The 27,494-nt window shown below is 40.2% G+C and overlaps 2 protein-coding genes across 6 annotated transcripts; one reads left to right on the plus strand and one right to left on the minus strand.

The window, feature by feature from the left end:
• Nucleotides 1-803: 803 nt before the first annotated feature.
• LOC135627983 (magnesium-chelatase subunit ChlI, chloroplastic-like) lies at nucleotides 804-4,940 on the minus strand. Of its 2 annotated transcripts, none has more exons than XM_065134472.1 (4): nucleotides 4,786-4,940; nucleotides 4,546-4,667; nucleotides 3,396-4,464; nucleotides 804-1,076 (listed from the first exon to the last, which is right to left on the minus strand). In XM_065134472.1, exons 1-3 carry the CDS (start codon nucleotides 4,832-4,834, stop codon nucleotides 3,412-3,414), a joined length of 1,224 nt encoding a protein of 407 aa, XP_064990544.1. In that variant the 5' UTR covers nucleotides 4,835-4,940; the 3' UTR covers nucleotides 804-1,076; nucleotides 3,396-3,411. The 2 variants fall into 2 exon arrangements, with proteins under 2 accessions (XP_064990544.1, XP_064990543.1); XM_065134471.1 differs by having other exon boundaries at nucleotides 4,735-4,899.
• A 4,770-nt stretch (nucleotides 4,941-9,710) lies between these two features.
• On the plus strand, nucleotides 9,711-24,706 carry LOC135627985 (transcription factor GTE4-like). Of its 4 annotated transcripts, none has more exons than XM_065134474.1 (5): nucleotides 9,711-11,550; nucleotides 11,642-11,687; nucleotides 11,765-11,884; nucleotides 12,008-12,084; nucleotides 24,253-24,706. In XM_065134474.1, exons 1-4 carry the CDS (start codon nucleotides 9,928-9,930, stop codon nucleotides 12,067-12,069), a joined length of 1,851 nt encoding a protein of 616 aa, XP_064990546.1. In that variant the 5' UTR covers nucleotides 9,711-9,927; the 3' UTR covers nucleotides 12,070-12,084; nucleotides 24,253-24,706. The 4 variants fall into 4 exon arrangements, with proteins under 4 accessions (XP_064990546.1, XP_064990547.1, XP_064990549.1 ...); XM_065134475.1 differs by having other exon boundaries at nucleotides 11,786-11,884; nucleotides 24,284-24,706; XM_065134477.1 differs by having other exon boundaries at nucleotides 11,801-11,884; nucleotides 24,284-24,706.
• The last annotated feature ends 2,788 nt before the right edge of the window (nucleotides 24,707-27,494 follow it).

Genomic DNA, 27,494 nt, shown 5'->3' on the forward strand with positions numbered 1-27,494 from the left:
ATGTCACAAGGCCTGCTGAACTAAGTCTATAGTACTTCTACAGTATCAGAAAATATGAATGACAAAAGTACCTAAAATAGTTCCTTGTTTCTGATTTGACAGTATGAAAGTGTCTCAATAAAGTTAAGGATTTAAACTCCTTTTCTTTACCATCCAACATTGTTATTTCCTGACCCATTTAACATCTCGTATTTAGTTATAATTTTTTGTTTTTCTTTTTGCAATTTTTGTTATTATGTCTAACCAAATTAAATTTTGTTTTGATATGTGGACATGCAAACATACATAGTAACATGATATGATCGATTAGAAAAACTTATGATAAATCATGTCATGTTTTGGTCGTAAGTCCAAAGCCACACATCAATATCATAAGTCGCTTTCTCGTTGTTGTCCGATCCGACATATGAAAAATCACATTGTGTATGTTGGGAGTTCTAAAAATGTATTAAGATCCTTCCTAATAGCTAAAGTTTTGGGACTAGTGACTGCCTAATTATTATCTTATCATGGTATCCTAGCATTTTTATACTCTTAATCTTATCATGGTAAGTTTGTGAAAAATGATGATTAGCTTCTTTTGAGACAAAGGGATAAACTGATACAGGCAAGGATCTGAATATATGAACTCAACCTCACACAGGTGTCCTGACACATCTTGATCTATAATGTCAAGATAATGTCAAGATGATGTCAAGATGGATATATGGGGTGTCTAGGCTTGTGTCCAACACTCCATCTCACCATGAAATGTCTTAAAAACCATTAAGAAAAGAAAAACCACATATTTGACTCTCAATATATTCACTCTAACATAAAAGTTCAATTATATATATATATATATATATATGATATCCTCAGCCATATCTAAAACTCATGTCAAACATACAATTTAAGTGTTGTAAATTGACAACTCTTCATAAAAACAACATGGATGGGAATAGATGCATAGAAGACATTGTGACTGACACAAGAACAAATACAAAACTGCAAGGGATATACATGTGTAATACCAGCATTTTAAGGGTTACACATTTCCTTTTATCTTTGTGAATCTTGATGCTCTGCAAGATAACCTGCAACATAAAGTATATTAAATTGAACTTTAGGAAGGAATTAGTTTAAGAATCATAGCAAGGATTTACTTATGAACTTTCTTTAGGTAATTAGGAATTTTTATTTAGAAAGAATTCAGATAGGACTAGACCACTCAATATTAAGACCATATATGTACATTGAGGATATGACATAATTCTCAAGATTTAGTACATGTGAGAATGGAAGAGAAAACATTGATCGATGATGAACATTTTATAATTTTCTGAACACCAACTTCCCAAACAGTTCTTTAACAGATCATGTGTTGCAATCAGATCAACAGAGCTTAGAAGTACACTTCTCCAGGCCTACAAAAGTATATGATATGGTAATATCTTTCTCCAAATGTGATAAACATTGATGTCTAGTCTTGGGTTTCATATCAATATGTCTTTTGACTTTTCCTTCTCCATGAAAGTGCAAAAAATATAAAATCTCCCCAACTCTCTGACAACACTTACCGTTGACTTGAAACTTCTCAGTCTGATAAGGAATGGTGACCTAAATCTCTAGTCTACAATGATGGAGCAAAATTGATAACCATGCAATCATGATCTTTTTCTTCACACTGTTAGAATTTGACTTTATTATCAGGGATTGCAAAATAGTAGAAGCAGACTAATCTAGAACATTCCCTTGGAATTAGAAACTAAGCTGCAAATCATTTTACAAGTCCATCTTCACCGCGAGTTCTACAAAGAAAAATAGTTGTTGAACTAATCTAAGCCATATTTTTGTCAGACCCAGCACTCAATGCATTACTATGAGCTGGACTGATCTAAGTGAAGTTGAGCCCCAACTTGCACCCTCTCATGTCAAAAGGACTTGCATATGGAGTATGAATCTACCAAGTTATGTTAACATCAAATAAAAGAGGAAATTGCATGTCACGATGGCAACTGTCTGTAGTGTCCTCCTAGTCATAGTATCTATTTATTAGACCTTGACACCTTGATACAATTTTCTTGAAGAAAAGAATCCACTTAAAACCTACGATAAAGATTGTTGCTTCCAGCTAGTTAGAACAGGCCCCGCTGCCAATCAATTATCTCGATTCCCACAATTACGTTCAAGTCCTTGAGGATTTCTGCATCATCAATCACTTAAAGTCTATTTATATTGATAGCTCCAGAAGGAAAAGATCAAAACAAAATCTTAGACACTAAAATATCTTTCACATGAATGTATTGAGATTAGAAGAGACTCAAGATATAAGCCTCTCAAATTATCACGATACTCGAGTGATTCTCAGTGTTTCACCACTAAAGAATCACTGTGCTCTAGCTGAATCAGAATGTAAGAGAAATCTAGATATCTCAAATAGTTGTCTAATGCTTGTTCATACTTGTCATTTTGACATAGGATTGTGAATTAGATACTTTTTCTTATTACAAACAAATGTGTATCAATTTGTACAATAGACTAGAGATATAATCTTCTCAAATTATCGCATTACTCAAACTCATCTCCCTTTCAGTGTTTCAGCCCTAAAGAGTCACTGTGCTATAGCTGAATCAGAATGCAAGAATAATCTAGATATCTCTAATATATGTCTAATGCATGTTCATACTTGTCATTTTGACATAGGGTTGTGAAGCAGATACTTTTTCTCATTGCAAATAAATGCTTATCAATTTGTCCAAAGTCATCCTGTTCATATGTTACAGTTGTGTATATAACTTCTGGGCTCTGTACCACTTTCAAGTGGGTAAACTGGGGTCAAACTAAATGGCTGACACATGACACCATGTTCAATTTTACCGTGGTGCCAAAAGTCACCCTCTTTCGCTGAAATTGGGTGAGAAAATTATTAATCAATGTTCATTTGTTTTTTTTTTCTTCCTTTTCTGGCACCAATCAAAGTTGTTGATAATTATTTGGATTCTACCTCTTCAAATACTTGCCCTCTACATGTAGGAAGCCTTAAATATTCCTATTATCAATTTACCACTACTGATACTCATACAGTACATCTAGCAGTCATTTTTAAGTTACAAACAAACCTATAACCAACAGACATCACTACATCCTAGCGTCTCTTCCGATAATAGCAAAACTAAAATGCCAAAGTTGCACTATGGCATAGTTGTCTCTTGTTGATCATTCAAAATCACTAATGAAAAGTAAGAAAATCCTACAGACTGAATTCATGTGTACTTTCAAAGCCATGGCATTCTGAATAACATATAATTGCATATAAAAATTAGAGCATTGAGGACAAAATAAGGTCTATAAAAGGTTATGCCAGAATGATCCAAAAGAACAGCCATATAATTTCCTGGGACCTTGCAATTTACCTCTTAGAGTGAATGCTCAGCTAAAGACCTCGTAGAACTTCTCAATGACGAGCAAACCAGAGTCTATCGACTCCAAAGGATCCTTCCTGAGCCGGTGTCTCAAACAGTTCGGAATGACAGTGGCTATGTCTTCTGCAGTCACTTTGTCCCTCCCTTTCAATGCAGCCAAGGCCTTGGCAGCCCTATTGGAGACAATATCCCCTCTCAGCCCATCCACATTCAGCTCTGCACAAACTTTAGAGATCTTCACACGAAGGTCGTGATCGATCTGAACCGATGCAAGCGAGCTCCGTGCCGATGCAATCTGTTGCTGGAGCTTCTCCTGCTCTGCTCGGTAAGTTTCCCTGAACCCCTTGGGGTCTTGATCAAACCCAGCTCTCTCCTCCACAATCTTGACCCGCAGCTCGGCATCCCTCACCGTCCCCACCTGAGCGTGCATTCCGAACCTGTCCAGGAGCTGTGGCCGGAGCTCACCTTCCTCGGGGTTCCCGGAACCGATAAGGATGAACCGAGCGGGGTGGGAAATGGAAATGCCCTCTCTCTCCACGGTGTTCCACCCGGAGGCAGCGGAGTCCAGGAGCACGTCCACCAGGTGGTCGTCCAAGAGATTGACCTCGTCGACGTAGAGAATGCCCCTGTTGGCCTTGGCAAGCAGGCCGGGCTCGAAGGCCTTGACGCCCTCGGTGAGTGCCTTCTCAATGTCGATTGTGCCGCAGACCCGGTCCTCGGTGGCGCCGAGCGGCAGATCGACCATGGTGATCCTGGTGGCGGCCACCGGAAGGGGCTCGCCACGGGCGGCGCGGTCGCGGACGTCCATGCTCATCGACTCGGGGTCCTCGGGGTCGGAGTTAAAAGGGTCGCCCACGACCACCTTGATCTCGGGAAGGAGGTCGACGAGGGAGCGGACGACGGTAGACTTGCCGGTGCCCCGGTCGCCCATGATCATGACGCCGCCGATCTTGGGGTCGATGACATTCAGCAGAAGGCACAGCTTCATCTCGTCCTGCCCCACGATGGCCGAGAACGGGAAGACCGGCCGCTGGCTCTCGCTGCTCATCAACTTCTTTCCCTATCAAATCTCAACAACAAATACGCAAACACCTTTCCAGCATTTGGGATTAACACCATGGGGGAAGCGAGAAGCACCTACCTCATCGGCGGAGGAGAGCTCGGTGGTGGCGGGAGCGGCACCGGAGACCAGGAGGTGGCGCGGCCGGTGCCTGATACTAATTCTGGCACCACTGCTGAGGTTTCTCCGGTGGACAACCCGGGCTGCGAGGGAAAGCAAGTAAGAAGGCCGTGATTCACGACTCGAGGTTGGAATGCGAAGTGGGCTTACCAGGAAATGAGGTTGGAGGGAGAGGAGCGGGGCAATAGGATAGAGTTCGACCTGTGGGAGCGGAGAGGGCGGTGAAGGAGGATGAGAGGAGACCCGCCATGGGAGGATGAAGTCGAGCTCTGCGGCGCTATGCTTGTTTGGAGGCGAGTAACGATGGGCGGAGTCGTATGGTCGGATAAGAAGATAGAGAGGGAAGCGGAGGGATTGCGCGGAATAGATTTCGTCGTTGCCTATGTGGAGTTGGGCCGCCCTTTGAGATCGAGCCCAGTCTTTCGGCCCATTACATACTGTGTTAGGCTTCGGTCCATTTGTGCACCGCTCCGATCTTTTTCTTTTTCTTTTAATTATTCACTCCATACAATAAATATATCTAAGATGTTAAAATCACTTTCCATGATTATTATTCTAAGGCCGAATGGATTTCATATGATTCGCTAATAATTAAGCCAATTGAAATTATCAAACAAAATAGTACTCTATATATATATATATATATATATATATCAATAATAAGATAATATCCAATGTTGAAAGGTGAAAATAATTATAAGCTGATTTAAATATGAAAAATATAAGTCCATCAATCACCGTTAAGAAGAGTGACCATTCTTTCCCTTCACCACTTCATCCTCGAACGAATCAACAAGATACAGAGACTCGGATGAGAGCGTGGTAAGATGGGAGTTCTCACAATTTGTTTGAGAGAGTTGGCGCAAGTTTGCTAGACATTCATCATCATCTTTGGTGGAATATGGACTCGTTGCCGTGGTGGAGATACACGAACGAGAAAAGGAAAGATCATCGTCGGAAACTTGGAAGGCCGCTCGTGCACACCATACTAGTGTGCATCAAACTCAATGCCTACCTCGTCGAAACCGAAGCAATCAGGAAAAAGGAGGCAATGAGCCATTGCCGAGGACGAGACCGATGCCTCGAGTCACGATGATCCTTTAGGGGATGCATCTGATACTTTCTCCATCGTTCCTTCCGCTGAACTGTAGAGAAGCACGCTGATGCTCCATTAGATGGTATTCATCTCGTATAATATACACGAAGGATATTATGGGCATAATGTTGTACTAAGAAAACCATGGATGGAAGTGCAGTTCGTCCACCATTATTATGGGGGCTTTCAATGGCCTGTTCTTGGCTCAAGATCTACCTCGGATAGCATCCAAATCTAATCATCGTAATAGGATTTGGAATGCTGGATTTCTCATCAAACCATAGTTTTTGTTCAAGTTGCCAGACAGAGATGGCTGTATGTGCATGATCGACTGCTATATTTATTTGTTTAAGGGGAAAAAAGCCTATGATATTCCAACAAATATTGGTAGCATTCCTATAAAGGCATGATAGTGGAGTAGTAGTAGTAGTAGTGCATCATCAGGAAGACAGAACGAGGTGGCAGTGTGTGTGTATGTGATCGCACGCACGATATTAATGATTGCTTGGCTGTATATAAACGTCGAAGGGCAGATTCAACCCTAAAGCAAAGGTCTCATATGTCCTCATGGCATTAGCAAAGGGCTGATGAGAACACCACAGGGTTCGGGGGGTGTTATCGAACATGCAGAACCCCATCCTCGGTGAAAGTGGTCACTCAATAGTTCTAACATTAGTTTACGCATGCAACTTACGTTGGTGCTTAACCTCCTCCATGTATTCTTTAGTGGTGGATGGGCATAACGTGTTCGCCATCTACGCCGAAATAAGATGAGATTGTTTAGTGTTATATGGTCCCTTTTGCAAGGGATATTTTAGATGTAATATCACTGTGTTGATGTCTTTCTTCTTAGAAGAGAATGCAGATTACAATGCAGAAACCCCACCCTGCCGGAGCGATATCATCACCGACGATATGATATCGCTGAGCGGTTCAATTCTCAGGACAAAAAAAGTGTCAACATAACAATCATAATATATTATTATTTGATAAAAAAAAAAAAATCTTAAAATACAAAATTAAATAATAATATATTTTAATTTACGATACGTACCTTTTAGATGCTAATCAGAAATTTTTTTTAATCTATAAATACATCGTCGATCGTATGATATACAAAGATAAATCTTGGATATAAAAATATTATACCGTACCACTTACTTGATATGAGCGGTTCATATTGATCCACCAAAGGATCGACACGGGGGTACATCGATATATCTTAATGTATCATGTGTTGGTATAGCTCGATACATATTGTATCTACAGCTGATCGATCTATCTATGATATTCAACTTTACATATAATTAAGAGGAGCCGAGAGAAGATCTATAATCATATGTATCGTATATCCACGTAAGAAAATTTACTATTAAGATCATCTCTTAAGAAATATAATTTATTTTTTATTTATTGATACTTATATTAAATAATATATCTTATTTAATTAAATGGGATCACGTAAAAAAAATTTAAAGATTTTTAGTGTAGGTGGCTTGTGGGGTCCAGGCAGACAAAATCTCAGTGACTAGATTGGCAACTACTACAGCACTAGGATATAAAGGGATACGTATAGTAAGAATGAGTTTTTGTGGAACACACTTTTCCAACAACCGTAGGCGAGAAAAGAAGACCTAAAAGTTCTTTCTGGTAACATAAACTTAGCGACTTCTACGTGGAATTGGCAGACCACGAATCAAACTGAACTAAAAAAACGAGATTTTTAGTCTATTATTAATCATCGCTGGGTTGCCCTGTTTAGTGTGGTATCCTCTCTATATAAGCATGCACACATAGTCTCCTGATGGACATCCGTATTGGCATAGAGATCACTTCCATAGGGCTTCTTAGCATGTCTAAGGAACTCGTGGTGCTCGTCGTCATGTTCTTGGTCTGCTGCAACGCCAGGAGTGAAGCTAGAATGCAGCATCTTCCTGGTGTTCTTCTTGTAGGAGGAGCGCATAACAGCGTCGTCGTCCACGGTGGGAGCTCCACGCCTTGGGCACACGAGAGGAGTGGCTGGCGAAGAATGAAGACAGGTCCAGAGAGAGACGTGCCCGGAGGCCCTGACCGTCTGCACCACATCCTCTCGCCGCCAGCTCCATAGCAACTCTCCTTCATCCTGTTCCGGACTTCATCTTCGGTCTGCTGTTGCACTGTTTCTGTGACAATAAGGGTCTCGTCTTTCCAACTCGAAAGACGAGGAAGAATGGATGATGCAAGTACTTCGGCGAGTTTGAAGTATATTATTGTATTATTATTAGCTTTTGTTGTCGGCGGCCTACGCCGAAGTGGAAGGTCAACCCGTTCATCCTAATTCGTTTTCCAAGCTTTCATGTAACGTAAGAATCCTTCTCGAAATGGTTGGTGACGCTCCTCGGTACAAATCTTCAATCGAGCTTTCACGTCCCTTCTTTTACGACAAGATCAGTGCACCTTTCGATAACGTCTATCTGATACTTAAGTTATCGTAACAAAATATAATTTTACCTATGACTCATATCTATATGTCTCTGTAGGTTCGAAATTAGGAACCATGACAATAGATCCCATGTTTAGTTTTTTTTTAATGATTTTTTTTATTAATTATTGTCCGTAAGACGTTTTTAAAAATCATAATTAAAGGTTAAAATTAAATGATAATTACCAAAATTATGGCAATTGTTTAATTATTATTGTGGTTAGATAAAACTGTAACATAAATTATATTTTGTTGTCTTCGTTATCGTGTTATAGCACTGCATCGAGCTCCCACCATGGAAGAAGACGCTGCTATACATAGATCTCCTTCTTCTGGGACACGACGAGGACCGGTTCCTCGGGCATGCTAAGCTCTACAGAAGTCGGTGATCGACGTCCATCAAGAGTGTACTACTGTGTATTCACGGAGGGAGAGGATGAGAAGAGGGTAGCAGTTCCTCAGACATGCATGCTGGCTACAGATGATGGAATGATACTTCATTCTGTGTTTCGTCGTACGGAGCGCCCCCATGAAAGCACAAGCTTAGTCCTCCTTCTTCTTCTTCTATGTTTGTTTCATCTCGTGATCTCCGTGCAACAGTGGACGACGAAGCCACTGTTTGGCAGGCAATGGATGATGCGAGCCTGCACTGCGTTGGGTGGTGCTGCTCACCCTAACTTATCAGAAAGAAATAGATACAGATCTAAATAAGAAGCAAACATAGCCTTTTGTAGGAGAAGAAATCATAAATGATTGGATGCTCAACTCAATGTTGCTCTTTGATATCTCTACCGGTGAGATACGATCCAAAACTCATTATTTTTTGTGCCAAAAGTTGATACTCTAATAAATCTAATGATAATTATTTATAATCTTATTGATTCTGATTAGCAAAAAAATTTTATCCTCACTTATTACGTATCACTCTTTAATATTTTGGTCTCTGTCTTTTTAAAAGTTACATTAAAAATCTTATATTTACTAAAATAAAATATTTAATCTTATTTCTCTTCATGTCATCGATTCTGCTGGCAAAAATACCACACGTGCTTAGTGATAAATATTTTATTTTTATGAGTATAGAGATTTCAATATAACCTTAAAAATATAGGGAGTAGCTAATTTCATTTTTATAAGTATAAGAATTTTAAGACAAAAGCGATTACGATGAAATGAAAATAATTGATTGTGTTCGTTAGTATTTAGGATATTAAAAAAATTAAATAAGTTAAAAGGGATACCTATAGAGGAAAAACTAAAAAAAAAAAAACTTTTTCAGGAAAATAGGTCAAAATAAAACCTTGAAAGGTATGAGCACGTGTGCTGTTTCGTGCATTTCTCACCCCGTAATTTACCTGCTTTTTTATTGGAGACATTGAGGGAGGCATTGCGGGCCCCATGGATCACCAGTGGCGAGGAAATAGAGGCGAGTGACGTATCTTTAAGGACAGGCGGAGATCAAAAGCCATCCTTTGTCCAAGGACGAACCAGGACGCGCCGCGTGTCCATTTCGTTGTCGTCGTCTCCTCCCCGAGCGTCACCACCACCACTCCTTTTGTTCGCACTTCCCCCTTCGCGATTCTTCTCTCTTCCCATTTCCCGAACGATGACGAGGACCCCAAAATCCTCTCAATTTCTTTCCTTCGATCCGTTTGACTCCGGGGAAATTGACGGATCCGGTGGAGAATTCTTGTAATCTAGGGTTCCGCCGCCCCAAACCCTAACGACTCCCCCCCGATCGCAGCGGTGATCGATCCCCCCATGGAGGAATTCAATAGGCCCTCTGATGGCTTCGCCATCTGAGAGGGCTTTCATGGCGTCGGGGCCTCTGGTAGGCGGCGGCGCCGGTGGCGACGGTTCCCGCGAGAAGCACCGGTGGGCGGAGAGCAGCAAGGTGTACACTCGCAAGTCCTCTAACAAGACCCCCAAGCCCTCCTCTAATCCCCAGCCCCCTGCACCTTCCGCGGCCGAAAACAACGACCTCGACTCCGCCCGCCGCCAGCACTCCCAGCCGGCGCCGGCGCCCCCGGCTGCCTCGGACGATGCCTCCTCCAGCTTGAATCGTCCCCCGGCCGACCCTGCTTTCGCTGCCAATGGTCATGGCCGCAGCGTCACCATTAGCCTGGCGTCCAGATCGCGCCAGGAGATGCAGGAGCTCCGCAGGAAGCTCGCCACAGAGCTTGAGCAGGTGCGCGCTCTCTCCCGGCGGCTTGAGGCCCATGAGCTCCAGCTCGCCTCGGCGGCTGTCGCCCCTGCTGCTGGGTACACTCATTCGCAGCTCTCTGCCACTGATCCTAACACGCCAGTAGCTGCCAAGAGGGCGCCGGAGCTGGCCACCCCTACGACCGCCGCTGCTGGCCCGTTCTCTCGCCAGCTGAGTGTCTCGGTCTCTGCCATGGAGAACAACCTAAGCGAGGGTGTAGAGAAGGAGAAGCGGACTCCCAAGGCCAACCAATACTATCAAAATTCCGATTTTGTTCTTGGGAAGGAGAAGTTCCCACCACCTGACCCGCATGGAAATAAGAAATCAAAGGCCATTGGGGGAAAGAAGCAGTCCTCGGAGTTGTCAGATTACAGTGGCGCCCATCCAGCTGAGAAGAAACTCTATGTGCAGGCCTTCAAGAGTTGTGTTGTGCTGCTCTCGAAGCTGATGAAGCACAAGTATGGCTGGGTGTTCAATAAGCCGGTCGACGCAAAGGCCCTTGGCCTGCATGACTACTATAACATCATCAAGCACCCAATGGATATTGGCACTGTGAAGTCCCGGCTTGCCAAGAACTGGTACAAGTCCCCACAAGATTTCGCCGAGGATGTAAGGCTAACCTTTTGCAATGCCATGACTTACAACCCCAAGGGGCAGGATGTCCATGTCATGGCTGAGCAACTTCTGCAGGTATTTGAGGAGCATTGGCCTGCCATTGAGGCCGAGTTCGCCTTTTTTTCCCATCCACCAGCCCCCAAGAAGCCCCCACCTCTTGACATGAGAATGCTGGAGAGATCAGACTCCACCGTGCATCCTGTGGTGGTTGAGCCAAAGACAAAGCCAGTGAACCAGCCGACTCACGTAGGCCGCGCACCTGCTTTGAAGAAGCCAAAAGCCAAGGATATGAATAAGAGGGATATGACTTTCGAAGAGAAGCAAAAACTGAGTAATAACCTGCAGAAGCTGCCTCCAGAGAAGCTGGAGAGCATTGTGCAGATTATTAAGAAGAGGAATTCATCGCTTAACCAGCATGATGATGAGATTGAAGTGGATATAGATAGTGTCGACGTGGAGACACTGTGGGAGCTGGATAGATTTGTCACGAATTACAAAAAGAGTTTGAGTAAGAACAAGAGGAAGGCTGAACTTGCAATTCTAGCTAGGCAGGAGGCCGAACTTAACACACAGGAAATGGCGCAGGGAATGGTATTACTTGGCATATCGTAGCTTTTGTTTTTTGTCAGTATCTTCATTCGGAACTATACATTTACTCTTAGCTCAATCGGCCTTGTCCTAGATTCAAGAGGCAGTTGTTGCTGAAGTACTTGAGAAGAGCAAGACAGGTAAACTACAGGTGTCTCCAGGTTTCTTTTGGTTGCAATACGTCATCAGATGCTTATTAGCTTATTTGAAAATGTAGCGGTTAATGAGAAATTTGCAGCTTCTTCATCACCAGTTGAAGGTGCAAAAAAGGGAGAAAATGCAAGTAGATCTAGTAGTTCAAGCAGCTCTAGTAGTGATTCAGGATCATCATCAAGTGGTACTGGGCTCCATTGTCTTTTGTTTTCAATGACATTCACAGCTTATTACATTCTGAGAATATTAATATGTAGCAACTATTTCTGACTGGAGTGAGTTAGATGAAGCACTTACTTTTGTGCAGATTCAGATAGTGAAAGCTCCTCTGCATATGGTTCTGATGCTGCACGTTCGCCTAGAACATGAACTGATTTAGGAAAGGTAGGGATTGATTATTTCTGAATTCAACTATCATAATTGTTTTCTGTTGACTACATATGACTAGGTTGTTGTATCTCTCTGTCAAATGCCTCTTACTGTGCATTATTTGTAGTTTTGCCTAAGATACAACAACCAGATTGTAGTCGTTACTTTATATGTTGCTCTTAACCATATGCGTGTACATGTTCATGAGAATTTCATATATACATATATCCAAGTGTCTGATTCGCCGAGGAGACAAATTGGATACAAGGACATGTACAAGAATAATAATTAAAATACAAAAAAGTACTTGTATTCTAATGTTAAGAAAATATACAATATTGAAGTTTAAGTGCATAAGAAGCCTGAGAATCATAAAAAAAAAGCTTATTCTGTCATTGGATTTAGTGACAGTCGCTACCAGTTTCAATAACCTATCGGGTTAGTATATACTGAATGTCTTAGATGCTATATGGACCTGTACTGTCTGATATTATTGAATGATTAAATACAAGTTAAAAATGACTGCATATGAATTGGGACTGGTTTTATGATTCAATTCTAGTACTTGATTGGACTGGTACATACAGGTGTACATTTCAGCCTGGTGACCATTTAAAACCTTGATTGTCATGTTGGATACTGGAATAATATAATGGAGTCTGCTAAGTGTCATTCCTGTATGCAAGTGATATGCATCCAAATTTTTACATGAGAGCTAATATAGAAATGTTTGTTGTTGAACATTTTCCACACCATTTCCATTTCAAAATCATGCATGTATCTGGCTTCCAGTCCACAATCCATTTGATAGTTGAATCTTATTTAATTTATTAAAGAAGGAATGATATTTTTGGTGCTTAGTTTTTTCTAGCCATTAGTTCAAATCTTGTATATTATAAGGTAGTTACATTTGCTTAAAAAAATAGTTAGATGCATGAGGCAATATCAACAGCTCAATTTCACTTTAGTAGTTAGTTGGCACTTATCATGTAGGTCGGGAGTCTATTTGGGTGGAGGGAAGTGGCAATTTTTAGGCAGACCTTAGCTGGTCCTGTTTGAAATAAAAATTAATTTGTGGATCAATATCTCTAGTTTGCGGTGGCATTCTCTTGTTTTAGTTAGCATTTAATCTTTGCACCATCAGTAGTTGATAATGATATAAAACTAATTTAAATCATGGATCCCATAGGGTGTCTTTTACATTATTAGTTCATAAGTTGGAATAGATGGAATGCCTGCTTAGCAGGCTTGTTGATAATTGTGATCAAGTGCTCTAGCATCTATGAAGGATAGACATGTAAAAATGCTTGTGTCCCTATCAGATACTGACATTTGTCACTCACAGCAAAGCTATATTGATTATACAGTTGGAGTCTAAATCAGTTTGCAAGCTATTTCAGGAAAAAAAATCTGTGCCCTTTTCTGTCTGTTGGTCGATCTCTCTCTCATTTTCTGCTTGTTTCTGTTTCTTGACCTATTTTTTCCTCTTCTCCCATTTTGTGTTCATTTTTTAAATGTGATTCGAGCTGCAGTATTCCATCTGCTCTTTGGAGTCATCTTTTGCACCAGTTCATCATTTATTTATCTTGGTCCATATACTTTCTCCTTTTCTGTTACAGAACCTGAATGCGTCCCTTTTCAGCATATATTTGTTGTAAAACTGATCTTATTTACCAAAAAATCTGTACAGGGCAAGATTCATTCATGTTGAGTCAAGAAGTCACGGGATGTAAAAAGAGAGTGTGACATATGGTGGGGCCTTTACGATAGATTTGAATGTCTCTTGTTAGGAACCCACATAACTGTGCAATCATGAATTTAATCAGGTGAGATGGACTGAGTCTAGTTGTCAGCACATATGAAGATTTCTCCTAGCTGGATTGTCGATATGCATGGGCTTATCACTTATACCACTGTGAAGTGGCATTGTCAAGGTGGGAAAGCATGAGGGAAACTATGAATCCTTTGAGGCAGCTATGCAGACAAAAAAATGTTGTTCTATTTGGAAATTCCAGTTGGCAGGATTGCCTTGGTTGAACATTGGAAAAAAAAAAATCAAAATCTCCTTAGGAGCAAGCCAGATGTGCTGCTGAGGTGATTTCCCAAATTGAGCAGTTGGCTATGTTTTCAGCAGAAGGAATACCATTGGATGGACTTGCATAGCTTGCTTGGTAATGCCATTGGATAACATAGTAATTGGTCATTGGTGTAGCTATGAATATGGACTTTAGTTGATGTTACCACATGCTTGCAAAATCACGACAAGCAAATTTGATGGGCTATCCATGTAAGGGATTTGGATGGTGTGATCAACCAACACAGGGTCGAGTGCTTGCATCATTGCAACTTGTGGCACACAATTGATGGATTTACCATAATATATTTTCAGTGGATGTGCCATTCTTTATGATTGAAGATTATCTGCTTTAATGAATCAAATATGGTGGTACATCCTAGTGGTATAGTCTGAATGATATTTACTCAAATTGGTTTGGGAGGTATTTACCAATGGATTAGCCCAAATATGGATTTTGCACCTTTTAAACTAGGCATCTCTTTCCTATAATTTTCTCTTTACACTTTTACACTTCCATTCACTCTATTATCTTGAAAACTCACAAATATCTCTAAAATTTTTCTTAACTTCCTTTTAAAATGATTGAAGAACATTTGTGAGAGCTTTTTACTTTAAGAAGAAGGTTCAATCCCTAGATCCGATCTGATTTCCTTTCAAATCAATGTAAATTTGAATCTAATCTCTAGGTCAACTTTATGCAATTAGGTTTGGGTTTATAATTATTGTTATATCTTAAGCCTAGATCTTTGCCAATTTACCGATAGATATAGAAAAATTAACCCTAGATTATTGTAGATTTAAGCCATATCCATGTGAATCATTAAGGATAGTTCCATGAGGATCTACACTAATTTAGGCTACATGCATCCAGATTAGCCTAGATTTGCATGGATCTAGCATAGATATACAAAAAGTGTAGCTCATTACAAATCTGGCACTAATTTTTGTATGAGTATGAATTTGTGGATCTTATATGTTCAGAACTTTTATTATGGAAAATGGTCCTAGAGTAGAAATGTTTCGGTTCGGCATTAGGGTTGGAGTAGCACCATTATTGATGGTATTTACATTAGGACCATATCAGTCGGTGTGAAGGAATAATCCGAATGATGGAGTATGTGGTTGGTAGATTTTTCGATGTAGCAAAATGCAAGAAGTTGCCTCAAGAGATGAGAAAGACCTTTAGAGGAGACTTGACGCTCGAAAAATATTACGATTGAGAAAAAGATCGAGTATATGACATGCATACTACAAAGCCTCATGCCTATGATTAGTATGGGAGTCGTGACAATGATGTTGAAGGTGACCTTAACTTTATAACTAACTGACATTCATGCTTTGTTAGAGTTTCAACACGTGTATGAGTCCCTTACTATCATAGTATGATATCCTCAATCTAGGAGGCCAATCCGCCCTAAAAGAGAGATACAATACCTATCTAAATAAGAAGGTACAAGAGATTAGAGACGATTAAATCATTCAAAGGAGTGGGACCTCTATGGTGTTGCAATAATGTACGCACTTGGTTCGGACCCACAACAAAATAAGCACCATTAACTTGTTTATTGCAACAAAAGGGTAGTTATTTGTTGTTGCTTTTAAAATGATTCATGATGCTAACCATATAGAGGTTCAATGAACATAGAAAGTAAGGAGATTACATTAGAGTATGTTGTGTAGGTGGTGATAGAAAATGAGGCAAATTTTGAGAAGACCAACCTGATGGAGTTTAGAAATATTTATTTTGGGCGCCATGTGTAGCCTTATTGTATTGACTTGATAAAGGGCATCAGTGGTTTGATCAGTGATTTCAATAGGTGCTCGGGCGAGGCGAGGCGAGGCCCAAGTGCCTCGCTTTATTTCCAGGCGGCGCGCTTCAAAGAGGCGTCGCCTGGGCGCTCGCCCTAGCCCAGGCGCCGGGCGCTTCGGGCGAGCGCCTGGGTTAAACCAGGCGACCGAACCAGCGTTTTAGGTCTGGTTTGGTCTTCGGTGCTTTAGTTGGTTCAAGCGAACTAACTAAATCACCGATATCAACGTGACTTCCCCAACCCTAACCCTGCTTGCCGTTCACGCTATCGTTGCTCGTTGCTGCCGCTCCCGCTCCCTCTCCCGCTGCTCGCTGCTGTCGCTGCCACTATCGTCGCTCTTGTTGCTCGCTGCTACCGCTGCCGCTGCCACTATCGTTGCTCGGCGATGCCGCTGCTCGCCGCTACCGTTGCCACCGTCTCCGCTCGCCGCTCCCGCTCCTGCTGCTCGTTGCTGCCGCTCCCGCTGCCGCTGGTCGCTGCTCCTTGCTACCGTTGCCACTGTCTCCACTCGCCGCTCCCGCTTCGACTGCTTGTTGCTGCCGCTACCACTGTCGCTGCTGTTGCTCGCGGCTACAACTGTCGCTGCCACTGTCGTCGCTCCCGCTCCCGCTTTTCTTAGTCAGCACCTCGGTCTTCCCTTACACTCTTCTCTTCTCTTTCGATAGTATACTGTTAACGGTATACAGTATACGGTTAACTGTATACTAGTAATAATATTTATATTTATTAGATTAATAATATATTATTTTGATTTTAATACTGTTAATTTTTATTTATTTGAAATTATTGTTAGGTTTCAGGATAAATGACAAGTGTATAGAGCAACTCAATAGAGTCTCCAATGGCATAAAAAAAAGATCCTGTATGGAAGTATTATTATCTAAAGGATCCGAAAGATCCTAATGCAGTGACTTGCATGTTCTGCGATAAGACTACTAGAGGTGGTATTTTTCGTGCAAAACAACATATAGTAGGAAATTTCAAGAATGCAGCAGCTTGCAAAAAGTGTCCACTTGAGGTAAAAGAAGAGTTGCCGAGTTATATGAATGAAAACTAGATGCAAAAGAATGAATCTTACGGGAATTTACCAGAAGACAATGTTGAACATCTCAGGGATGAAGAAAAAGATTATTCTATGAGTATTAACCCAAGTGGGAAAAAAGTATAGGACAAAAAAGGAAAAGAAGTTATGAGTACTAAGAAGGGTAAAAAAGGATCGATAGATCTATATATGTTTCAAGGATCACAGAAGCAACAAGGGCAAGCAGAAGACTCAAAATTTAGACAAACAAATATAAGTGATGCTTGTGAAAAAGAAATAAGAGACAATTCAACACATTATTCGCTTCTTCTATCAGGCTGATCTTCCTCTTAATACAACTCGTTTAGACAGTTTTAAGGAAATGATTGAAGCTATTGGAAGATATGGTGCGGGATTAAATCACCAAGTTATTATGAGATGCGAGTTCCATTGTTGCAAAAAGAATTGAATTATACAAATGACTTACTAAAGGGTCATAAAGAATTATGGGCAACACATGGTTGTTCTATTATGTCAGATGTTTTGACTGACAGGAGGCGCAGGAGTATAATTAATTTTATGGTTAACTGTTCTTTATGGACTATGTTTGTGAAGTCACTAGATGCTTCTTTTGTAAAATCTGGAGACAAGATATATGATTTACTTGACAAGTTCATGGAAGAAATTGGAGAACAAAATGTTGTTTAAATCATAATCGACAATGGAAGCAACTATGTATTAGCTGGTAATATTCATCTTTTGAATTTTTTAATTATTTTATCTTCAATTAAATGTGTTAAACTGTTAAGTCTTATCATTTTTGTTATCCTTTATCTCATGTAAATTGCTTGGAACAAAAATACAAAACTTATGTTGGACTCAATGTCCGACACATTGTATTGATTTAATGTTGGAGGATATTGGAAAGATCTTAGACATCAAGAAAACCTTAGAAAGGGCAATTTGTGTTGTTGGATTTCTTTATAATCATATTGAGGCTTTGAATATGATGAGAGAATTCACAGGGAATAAAGAATTAGTGAGATATGGTGTCACCCAATTTGCTACTTCATTCTTGACATTACAGAGCGTGCATTGTTAAAAACATAATCTGAGAAACATGTTTACCTCTAAGAAACGGGTGACAAGCAAATGAGCGAAAAAAGCAAAAGACAAGAGGGCTACTGATATCATCTTAATGCCATCCTTTTGGAATCATGTAGTCTATATATTAAAGGTAATGGGCTCTCTTGTTCGAGTTCTTCGGTTGGTGGATAATGAAAATAAACCCGCAACGAGATATATTTATGAGGCTATGGATATAGCAAAGAAGACGATTAAAATGTCTTTTAATGAAAATAAAGAAAAATATGAGAAAATTTTTACAATCATTGACGAAAGATGGAATTGTCAATTTCATCGTCCCTTACATGCTGCAAGATATTATTTGAACCCTGAATTCTTTTATAAGATTAAATCTGTTGGGTTTGATGCAGAAGTTTTGGATGGATTATATCAGTGTGTTGCAAGATTAGTTCTAAGTTTTGAGGTGCAAGATAAGATTATTTGTGACGTAGTTGTCTTGGATCGAACGACCATTGGAATTCTAAAAAGACATTCGACATTTTTATATAAAGTTCATTTGTAATAATAACATAAATTTTACAACTGAATGGTGGAGTTTATTTGGAAATTCCACCCCGAACTTACAGCAATTTGCTATCAAAATACTTAGTTTGACATGTAGTGCTTCGGGTTGTGAGCGAAACTGGAGTGTCTTTGAGCATGTAAGGATCACTAAATAATTTTGTTTTAATTAATTAATTAATTTAGATAGATGTATTAATATATTTTTAAATTATATGATATGACAGATTCACTCAAAAAGAAGAAATCGGTTGGACATCAACGATTACACGATCTTGTTTACATAAAGTATAATCAAGCTTTGAAGGCTCGTCATGATTTGCAAAATAGAATCGATCCAATATCATTGTAAGATATTGATGATTCAAATGAGTTGTTGGTGGGAGAAATAGGTGCTAACTTGCAAGATGCCGAAGACGAGCTTGTATTTGAAGATGATAGATTGACATGGGGAGATGTGGCAAGAGCTTCAGGTGCTGGAGAATTATAAACATATACAAGACAGATGACAAAGAGAAAAATGAGTGCAAAAGCATCAAACTCGACTTCTGCTATTGTTAAAGACATAGAGAATGAAACATGTTTTGATGAAGAGGAAGGACAAGAGGAAGATGATGAATTCAATGAAGATGATTTGTGTGAAAATGACGATAATATTGATTATGATGAATGACCTTGATGTAAAATTTTATTGTTTTGAATTTTGAAATTTTTTGTTAATGTGACATTGTGATTTCGTACCTTAGATTTTCTTAATTTAATACACTTTATCCAATAAATCCTTGGCATGATTGTACTTGCCCCAAGTTCTTCCTACCACACTATCATGAACATAGCTTATTTTGCCTAAGCTCTGTGACACCCTTGTGATACCCGTTCGTAAAAAGGTTAACCTCTCCAAAACCTCACAAGGTCTACTAAGGACATGTTAAAAAAAAAAGCTACCAGGTTAGTTAAAATGGGAAAGCATGGAGCAAACTACCGCCATTATACTGTTGAAGCGTAGCTCGAGTTCATATAAGCATAGCTCAGCAAAACATTTTATTTGACAACTGAAATGGTCACACTTTGCTTGTAGGGGATGATTGTGCAACAAAGGGTCCAAGGCTAGTCCCTTGTCCGCAAAGTCCTCGTGCAAAAGTGATTATGCGACATTGGTTGCAGGATCGAGTGATAACATAACCCTAGACATTAGCCTGGAGCCCTACCACCTTAGACGCTACTGCAAGCTTGAGGCCTTGTTTTGGGAGGTTTTGTTCAAGAGTGATGATCTCTCGTGAATTCCACCTACATGCCAAAAAGGCTATACGATCCAATTAAAATTGGGTTGCCAATCCTGATATAAACCCCTTATGTGTTGTTTAAGGCATGAATATATCGAAAAGATAGTCGACTGCATAGACACGATTTCACACTTTACAAGCTTGTGCGAACAGTTCATGGGAGAAAGTACGTTGTATTCTATTGTGCTTATTGCTTCAACGTTCTTGTTGAAGTCTTTGCGAATGTTGCACCTCCTAGTTACATCTTTAAATCTCCTTTGGTTGTGAAGCTCCCCGTTGGTCTCTTGATACTACTACTAGTAGTTGAACTTTGATTTGCCAACATTGCCTGAACTCACCATTGACTCTGACTATAGTATGGGGTTGGTGGATTTATGATAATTTTTGTTGGTACCTATAGATCCTTTTGAGGAAGGAAAATGATCTTTTTCTTTTTGCATGACAGTCCCATGAATATCTTGCACCAATTGAACTGGATTGATGCTTATTGAAGCTTACTGAGCATCACCTCAAAGAATTTTGAGTCCTTCTTTGTAAATTTTTACTCATCGATTCACTCTTTTGCTTAGCCCTTGCCTCTAGGTAGATTCACATTAACTATGCATTTTGATGTCATTTTATTGGGTGGATAACGAGGTACTTGGTTCTGGTTATTCTTTTAAAAGTTGAGGATACCAAGGTTATCTGACTTGGCTTGCCTCCTCGTGATACAATTCTTGCATAAGTTGGCTACTTGACTTGGCTTGCCTCCTCGAGATACACTTATTACATAAATTGGCTATTTGACTTTGCTTCCGTTTTGCCTCTTACTTTTGAAATGCAATAAGTGTTTCCTTAAAAAGAGCAAAATTTCACCAAGATTGGAACAAGTCTTTGATAAACCTAGTCGTCCTTTGGGGGTGTATTGACTTCATCTGTCGCCTACTCCATTGAGCAGTAAAGGATACAACATCGCGTGCCACCTACTCCTCCTTTAGTTGAAAACCATCACATTAATCTGAAGTCCCCTAGTTTCAGCTAACTTGATAAAAAGCTTTTTGACAAAGGCCTAGCAAAGCCCTCTAGCAATTGTCCTACCTTGTCTTTTGTTCTTGGAGGTTATCATTGCATTATTTACTGCATTGGTCCCCTTTCTCAACCATAATGCTCTTTTTGATGAGAGAAAAGTATCCATAATAGTTCGAAAGTCCCATTTCTGTGGTATCAAGAAGCTCTCTCGTGTCCACGACCCTACTATCCATCATTTTGCATCCGCATCCCTTTTCTTCGCAATTGGTAGAATCCACCACTACAACATCATGTCACTCCCATTCATCTCTTCGCTTGATCTTGGGTAGCCAAGTCCCTTTGTACTTATCATTGTTTCCTCACACCTTTTTGACTATTTGTGTTAACACCTTTGTGTTTGTTAAGTATCTCCTCTCCGGTCAATAAAAACACATACTATAACTCCTTTACGCGGCCTTTGTTTTCTTGTTATAGGGTTCACGCTAACTTGCATGCCTTTATTCTTTGTGGCATCACTGGTAGCAATGTTTGTTTGTTCAAACTTGTCCACTGACTGTGTTGGGCTCCCTCGAGCGAATGTAAGCTCTAGAGAAGTTCATTTATAATCTTTGATCATACCTTTGTATGATCAAATCCCTCATTGGACTTCATGGCATGTACTAGAAAGATCCACCTCTATGGTACTGCCATTCATTTGTAGATGTCTGCAACTTCATTTGATGTCAATTTGGTTCACACACGAAAGATCATCTCTATGATACCATGAAATTCACTTGTTGCATCCATAGCCTTTTCTCGTCGTGTTGCCCACTGAAATGAAGCTCCTAACATCTCCAACCAACCATCCCTCGGATGATTAAATCCCTCATAGGACTTCCTACGTAGGGTATCACCTTGCCCTGAACGGGCCTCTGCTTTGAGTCATCGCTTGGTGACATCCCAGCAATCCTTTTATCTTTTATTGGAAACGCGATCTGCAACCTTCCCGTTGTAGGACCTTTGCCCATCGATGTTCATCCATTCCCACAGCATCGAGCCACCCATGAATGATGCTTAGCTTTGGGCTAATTCGTCTCCCAATAGCTCTTGAAGTTTCATCGACTTTGTTGAAGGTTATGTAAATGTCTAGATCATGTGCCTCTGCCCCAGCACAATTTCGTTGTGATAGCATCTTAGTGCATTCTCCTATGACAACTTTAGCACTTGAGCATTTTCTTCAAGAGTGCTTGCCTTTGCGGCCTCTCGTCGTGTGCTAAGGTTCTCTAGTTCCAACTTCATTGCTACAAGTTGAGTTGAGTCTCCCTTCCTTGTTTCCCTGTCAATTGCACCACTAAGATATAATGTGTCTGACTTGAAGCTCCCTTCGACCTTGACACCATGTGAGATGAGTCTTGATCGATCAATATGAAAAAAACTAAGTAACGACATGGTTCTGCTCTTGCGTTTGTATTTATGTCCTCAATCTACGTTCGAGGAAATCGCCACAAGGTTTGAACATACTTAAAAGGCAAACGGATGGCTGTGTACAAGGTTTTACATGTTGTGGACCTGCACAATCAGTCTGTGACAACACGGGTTGTTCATGATTATGTGGTGAGATTGCTGTCATGTTATTGCATTAGTGTCACATTGTTTACCTGAGGGCAGTTTTATTCATGAGGCTTGCAGTCACACCCTATTGATGTATAGTTTGATCAATGTCGAGTGTCCTGATTTACCAATTGTTGATTCATGTTGATCATTTTGGTTGTAGGAACAGTATATATTTTACTTTTGCATCTAATTTATTATAATTATATGTTACTTAGAACTCTTTATGTACATGTATTCTTTGGATAATGCATTTGAGCCTTATCCAATATATGTTTCAATTGGGTATTTTATATGTTTTTATATTAGAATCACCTTATTGTTACCAATATTGATTATATTTGTTAATAATAGGTGAGAAAGAACACTAAATTAAGGGTTTTTATTTTTCCTGAATTTTTGGGCTTTTTTGATACCATGGTACATATGGACATACCACGTGCCAGTATGCTGTTAAGTGCCGGACACATGCTGGTATGGGTCTGGCACTCAAAATTCAATTCCATGATCTGCCTAACTAATCTATGCGCAATTTTGTGCAACTTTTCTATGCTCTTGATGTTTCATGAGATTGATAATCGCTTTTGTGGAAATAACATTACTTGACATAACTGGTACTGTTCCATGTATTGTGAGTAATGCTTGGAGTTAAAGGTCGTGCTTAGGAGTAGAATGGCTTACATGGCATTGTGCTTTTGTTACATCATGCCATGCAGCAGATTGTTTCATGACGAGGCATGATGAAATGAATAGTTACAGCACCTTGGGTAATAAAAGGTCAACGAGCTTGGTTACATGCTATTTGGTTCTCTCTTTTCCAGTTTGTGGATGATATTTTGGGTTGCTGTGGTATCCAACCTTTTAACTAATCAAGCCGATTGGGACTTGGGCTGGAATTTATTAATCAATATGCAGACCACAGTTTTCATCCAGTACTGGTTCACACTAGGTTCACCACCCTGTAAGAATATCATACCAAGCCTGGTGTCCAATTTTCCTAGTCGGAATCGTATGCACTGGATGGTAGATCTACTGTCCAATAGCTATCCTTTTTGTCTTACTTTTTGATAGCTTTTGGCAGCTGTTCGTCTCTCTCTCTCTCTCTCTTCATCTTCCTCCCTCCTAAGCCATTTTCACCTCTTCCTCCACCCTGTCATGTTGCCTCCATGGCCACTGTCTCCTCTTAAGGGATTCCTGTATGCCTCTCCCTTCATCTCATCTTCCTCCTCATCTTTCCCCTTCTTTTCCTCCTCTTTCACCTGTTCTCTTCCTTCTTTCTCTCCTCCTCCTTCCCTCTTTTCTCTCTCTTTTTAGTTCAGACAGTATCACCCCATAATAGTACTGATACGTCGGATTTGTTCCAGAATCATGATGGTCCGGCCACTGACTGATATCTGCACTGGCCAAGTTTTTACACCTTGGATAAAACTTCATAATAACCATAGCAACCGTGGATATCATGCCTCCATCTCAAGTAGCATCTCAAGTAGCAACCCTTTTGTTGTGATAGCATCCCTTGCCCATCTCAAGTAGCATGTCTTTGTTATCAACTTTCAAATGAGAACTTGCGCAAATGATCTGTATATATCCGCCTCGAGGATAGCTTTTCCTTTTCCAGCAGTCTTACACGTGCATGCTGCGTTGGATCACCTAGATTCAACCTACGTATTTCCCATGTCATGTACATGCGACAACTCAATTAAACTGCTATCATGGTAATCCTTTTTTTTGAACTCTCCATATTTTCAGGTTGACTACAATATTTCCTGTGTGATGACAGATGCCATGTACTTATCAAACTGGATGGTGGCTGGATCATCTTCGGGATGGTAATGCACTAAAAACACCGGTGTGCCAAGCTAGGGGACATCCAACTTCCCACCTTAAAACAATCTTTGTTACATGTTTGAAGCAATTGCAGGTTTCTAGCTGTAGGTTGGGGTTAGAAGGGCAGTAGGAGTAGAGAATTATGTATTTGGTGGTGTTAGTGGTTGTTTTTGTTCATGCAGATGTTCGTTGTAGGGGTGCAGCAATTCATTGGTACAAATAATTTAGTGTGACTGTTGCTAATGTATATGTAGATGATTCCCTAGTCATCCCCATCAACCGGTAAACCTACCTAATGTGGCGAAAGCCACAGTGCACTGGGAAGTGTATTAACTGTTCTGTAAGCTTTGGTAATAAGAAATGTACATTTGGATCACTTGGTCGAAGTCCATGAAACTTACCATTATATCTTGTTGGACGGTGGCGTCGTAATTGTCGTGTTGGAACCTTTGTGCCGTGATGTACATTTTTGTGATACAATGACTACCGTTCATCTCATTTGTTTTGATGAGCCCGGCGGGGAATAATAATCTTGCAAGAATCCATGGAAAAGACCATCTTTTTTTTGTTTTTTCTTTTTCGGATTTGGTGAGTTTTTTTTTTTTTTTTTTTTTTATCAGTGATGAAATTGCCCTTTTCTTTTTTGAATTTGAAATTTGGTAGAGGAACAATAAATGTTTGGTTGCTATGATCCGACCTAAAATTACACTGTTTACATTACTTAAATTAAAATTAACAGTCGTTCATCATGCAACCCTATATATCAATTCAATTCAAAATTTTGATTGCAGAATAAATAAAGGTGACATGAAAAATCCAAAGCAAATTTTTTCGGTGGATTAATGAATAATCTCTTTCTACTTCGTTCGTTCCTCATGCCAATTACAATCGATATTATTCATCCCGACTTGCTTGATTCGATATGATAATTGGGACATTAATTCGGTGAGCATGATTATTAATAATCTCTTGCCTGAATCTAGAATTACGACTCCTCATCCTGGACGTAGACCTTCAATTCAATTGGGACCGAGTCGATTTCATGAACCTGACGCTTCAACGCATGGGGGTTTCTTATTCTCCCATCATCGTTAAGCTTCATTCCAAAAGAAAAAGTGCAATCGGAACGACACACGACCACTCCCAACTAAAGCGTAGTGACATGGGGGGCACACACACACTAATAAAGCACCCAAAAAGTTCCCCCGCCGTGGATCCATATCCACACATGAATCATTGAATCGTGTTGGTTTATAATAAATAGTGTAGGCATGAGATCGTCATCTACTTTTTTTTTTTTTTAAAATCATATAATAATCTAACTTAAAAGTCATAGTTATGGGGAACACACGAGCGAGAAGAATATTTGGTGGATGAACAGACGTGAATGGCGCAAAAAATTGACGTATACGACAGGGGGGGGGGGTTGAAAAGCTCAATAAAAAAAAGGGTGTAGAATCAAATAATTAATATAATGAATCACCCTAATTATTGATAGTAGGATTTTGAGATCGAATTATGCCAAAGGTCGAGGGTAAACAGTAAGAGATCCTACTATCTATCATGTTTCAATCTCAAGTAGCTTCTTGAATCAGTTCCGAAAGAGATCCAGTTAAAACAGTAGAGCAAAATGCGAAAGAGATGTTTTAACAAGTAGCCAAACAAAGAACCTCTACGTAGGAGAGAACACAGTGATGACTTTAAAGAAACAAAAAAGATTAAGTTTAATGGCTGTTAAGTTTGGTATCATGCATCACGGAACCACATGAAAAATATTTAGGAACATTATCTGCCTCTTTCTGATTTGCTAATGAGGAACAGTGGCAATACATACTGTTTTAATCTTGGTAGTGTTCAGAGGAATATTACGGTTCATAACGATATATAGTCAACATTTCAGAAAGTACAGTAGGAGGATTCAGGATTTACAGGTGGTACTTAATTAGGGACATTAAAATGAGAAGATTAGTCTCTTCACCCCATACAAGTTTCTATTTTGTACTTACCCTCCAAATTATTTGCATGGGGTCAACGAGAGAGACACACCATAACCCTAACACAGGAGGAGGAGGAGGAGGAGGATCCTGTTGGAAGCAGAAGAAGATTCACACAACCACACGAACGTTCTGTACGACTGGGCTCTCCTCTATGCTCTCCAGCGTAGGTTTCCACACTTTAGCTTTTCCTCTCTCTTTCTCCATCTCTCGGTGCATCTCCGACAACACATCTTCCAGCCTCTGTTCCCCTTTCTCCTTCAGATGAAGCACCAGCCATTCCAGCTCCTTCCTCGTCAACAAGATCTTGACCTTGCAACTTCCTTCCTCGATGGCTCGTCCATCTCCTCCTCCAGCTGGCTTCATATCTTCTTCCAGCTGCTTCGTAGCACATCTCTCCATGCAGTTGCCCATGTCTCCCTGGCACCCAAGCTTCAGCTCCACAATCTTCTGTAATGGTTGTTGGACTGCAAGGGCTGGTTTAACGATGAGCAATTAGTGGCATGCGTGTGTCAGAGTAGGGTTAAGCGAAAAGGTGGTGGTGGCTTCAAACTGCAAATTAACTATATGTTCCTACTGCACAAAATCTCCTCTGAGCTGGTGGCCATTGTATCGATGGCAAAACATACCTTTTACTGTTTGATAGCAATCCCTCTCTTTCTAAATCATGTGCAGAGCACCACACAGTCGAAAGTTGTCGGAGGACCGTCCTCCCCACTGCTATCTTTTTTCCTGCTTGGTCACTTTTTCATGACACATTTACCCACAATCATTTGATACTTATCTTTTGCCAGTTAAGAAGACCACTGATTTGCTTCCGTTAGTCGAGAAACGAAAAGTGATACTGCTTTAGGACAAGAACTTCGTAAGAGTCCTGCTCGAGCCAAGATATCTGCAAGCATTTCTCAATCAACAATTTATATGTCAAGCTATAGAAAACTAAAGCAGTGAATTAGCATTCGATGTTTCCAAGTGGTGCAGCATAGAGAAAAAGATGGTATCATTCCAACCTTCTGAACCTTAAATTTAATGACCTGTTGTAGCATCTAACATGAAGATCGTCGCTATAGGTAATGGCATAAATGGGTCAATATGGATCAGTGACTGGATAAGACCAAGCAGGATTTGATAGAAACCAAACTGAAAACAAAAAGGTTTAAGGAGTCGAAG

Source organism: Musa acuminata, chromosome BXJ2-11, assembly GCF_036884655.1.
Source record: "Musa acuminata AAA Group cultivar baxijiao chromosome BXJ2-11, Cavendish_Baxijiao_AAA, whole genome shotgun sequence".
NCBI lineage: Eukaryota > Viridiplantae > Streptophyta > Magnoliopsida > Zingiberales > Musaceae > Musa > Musa acuminata.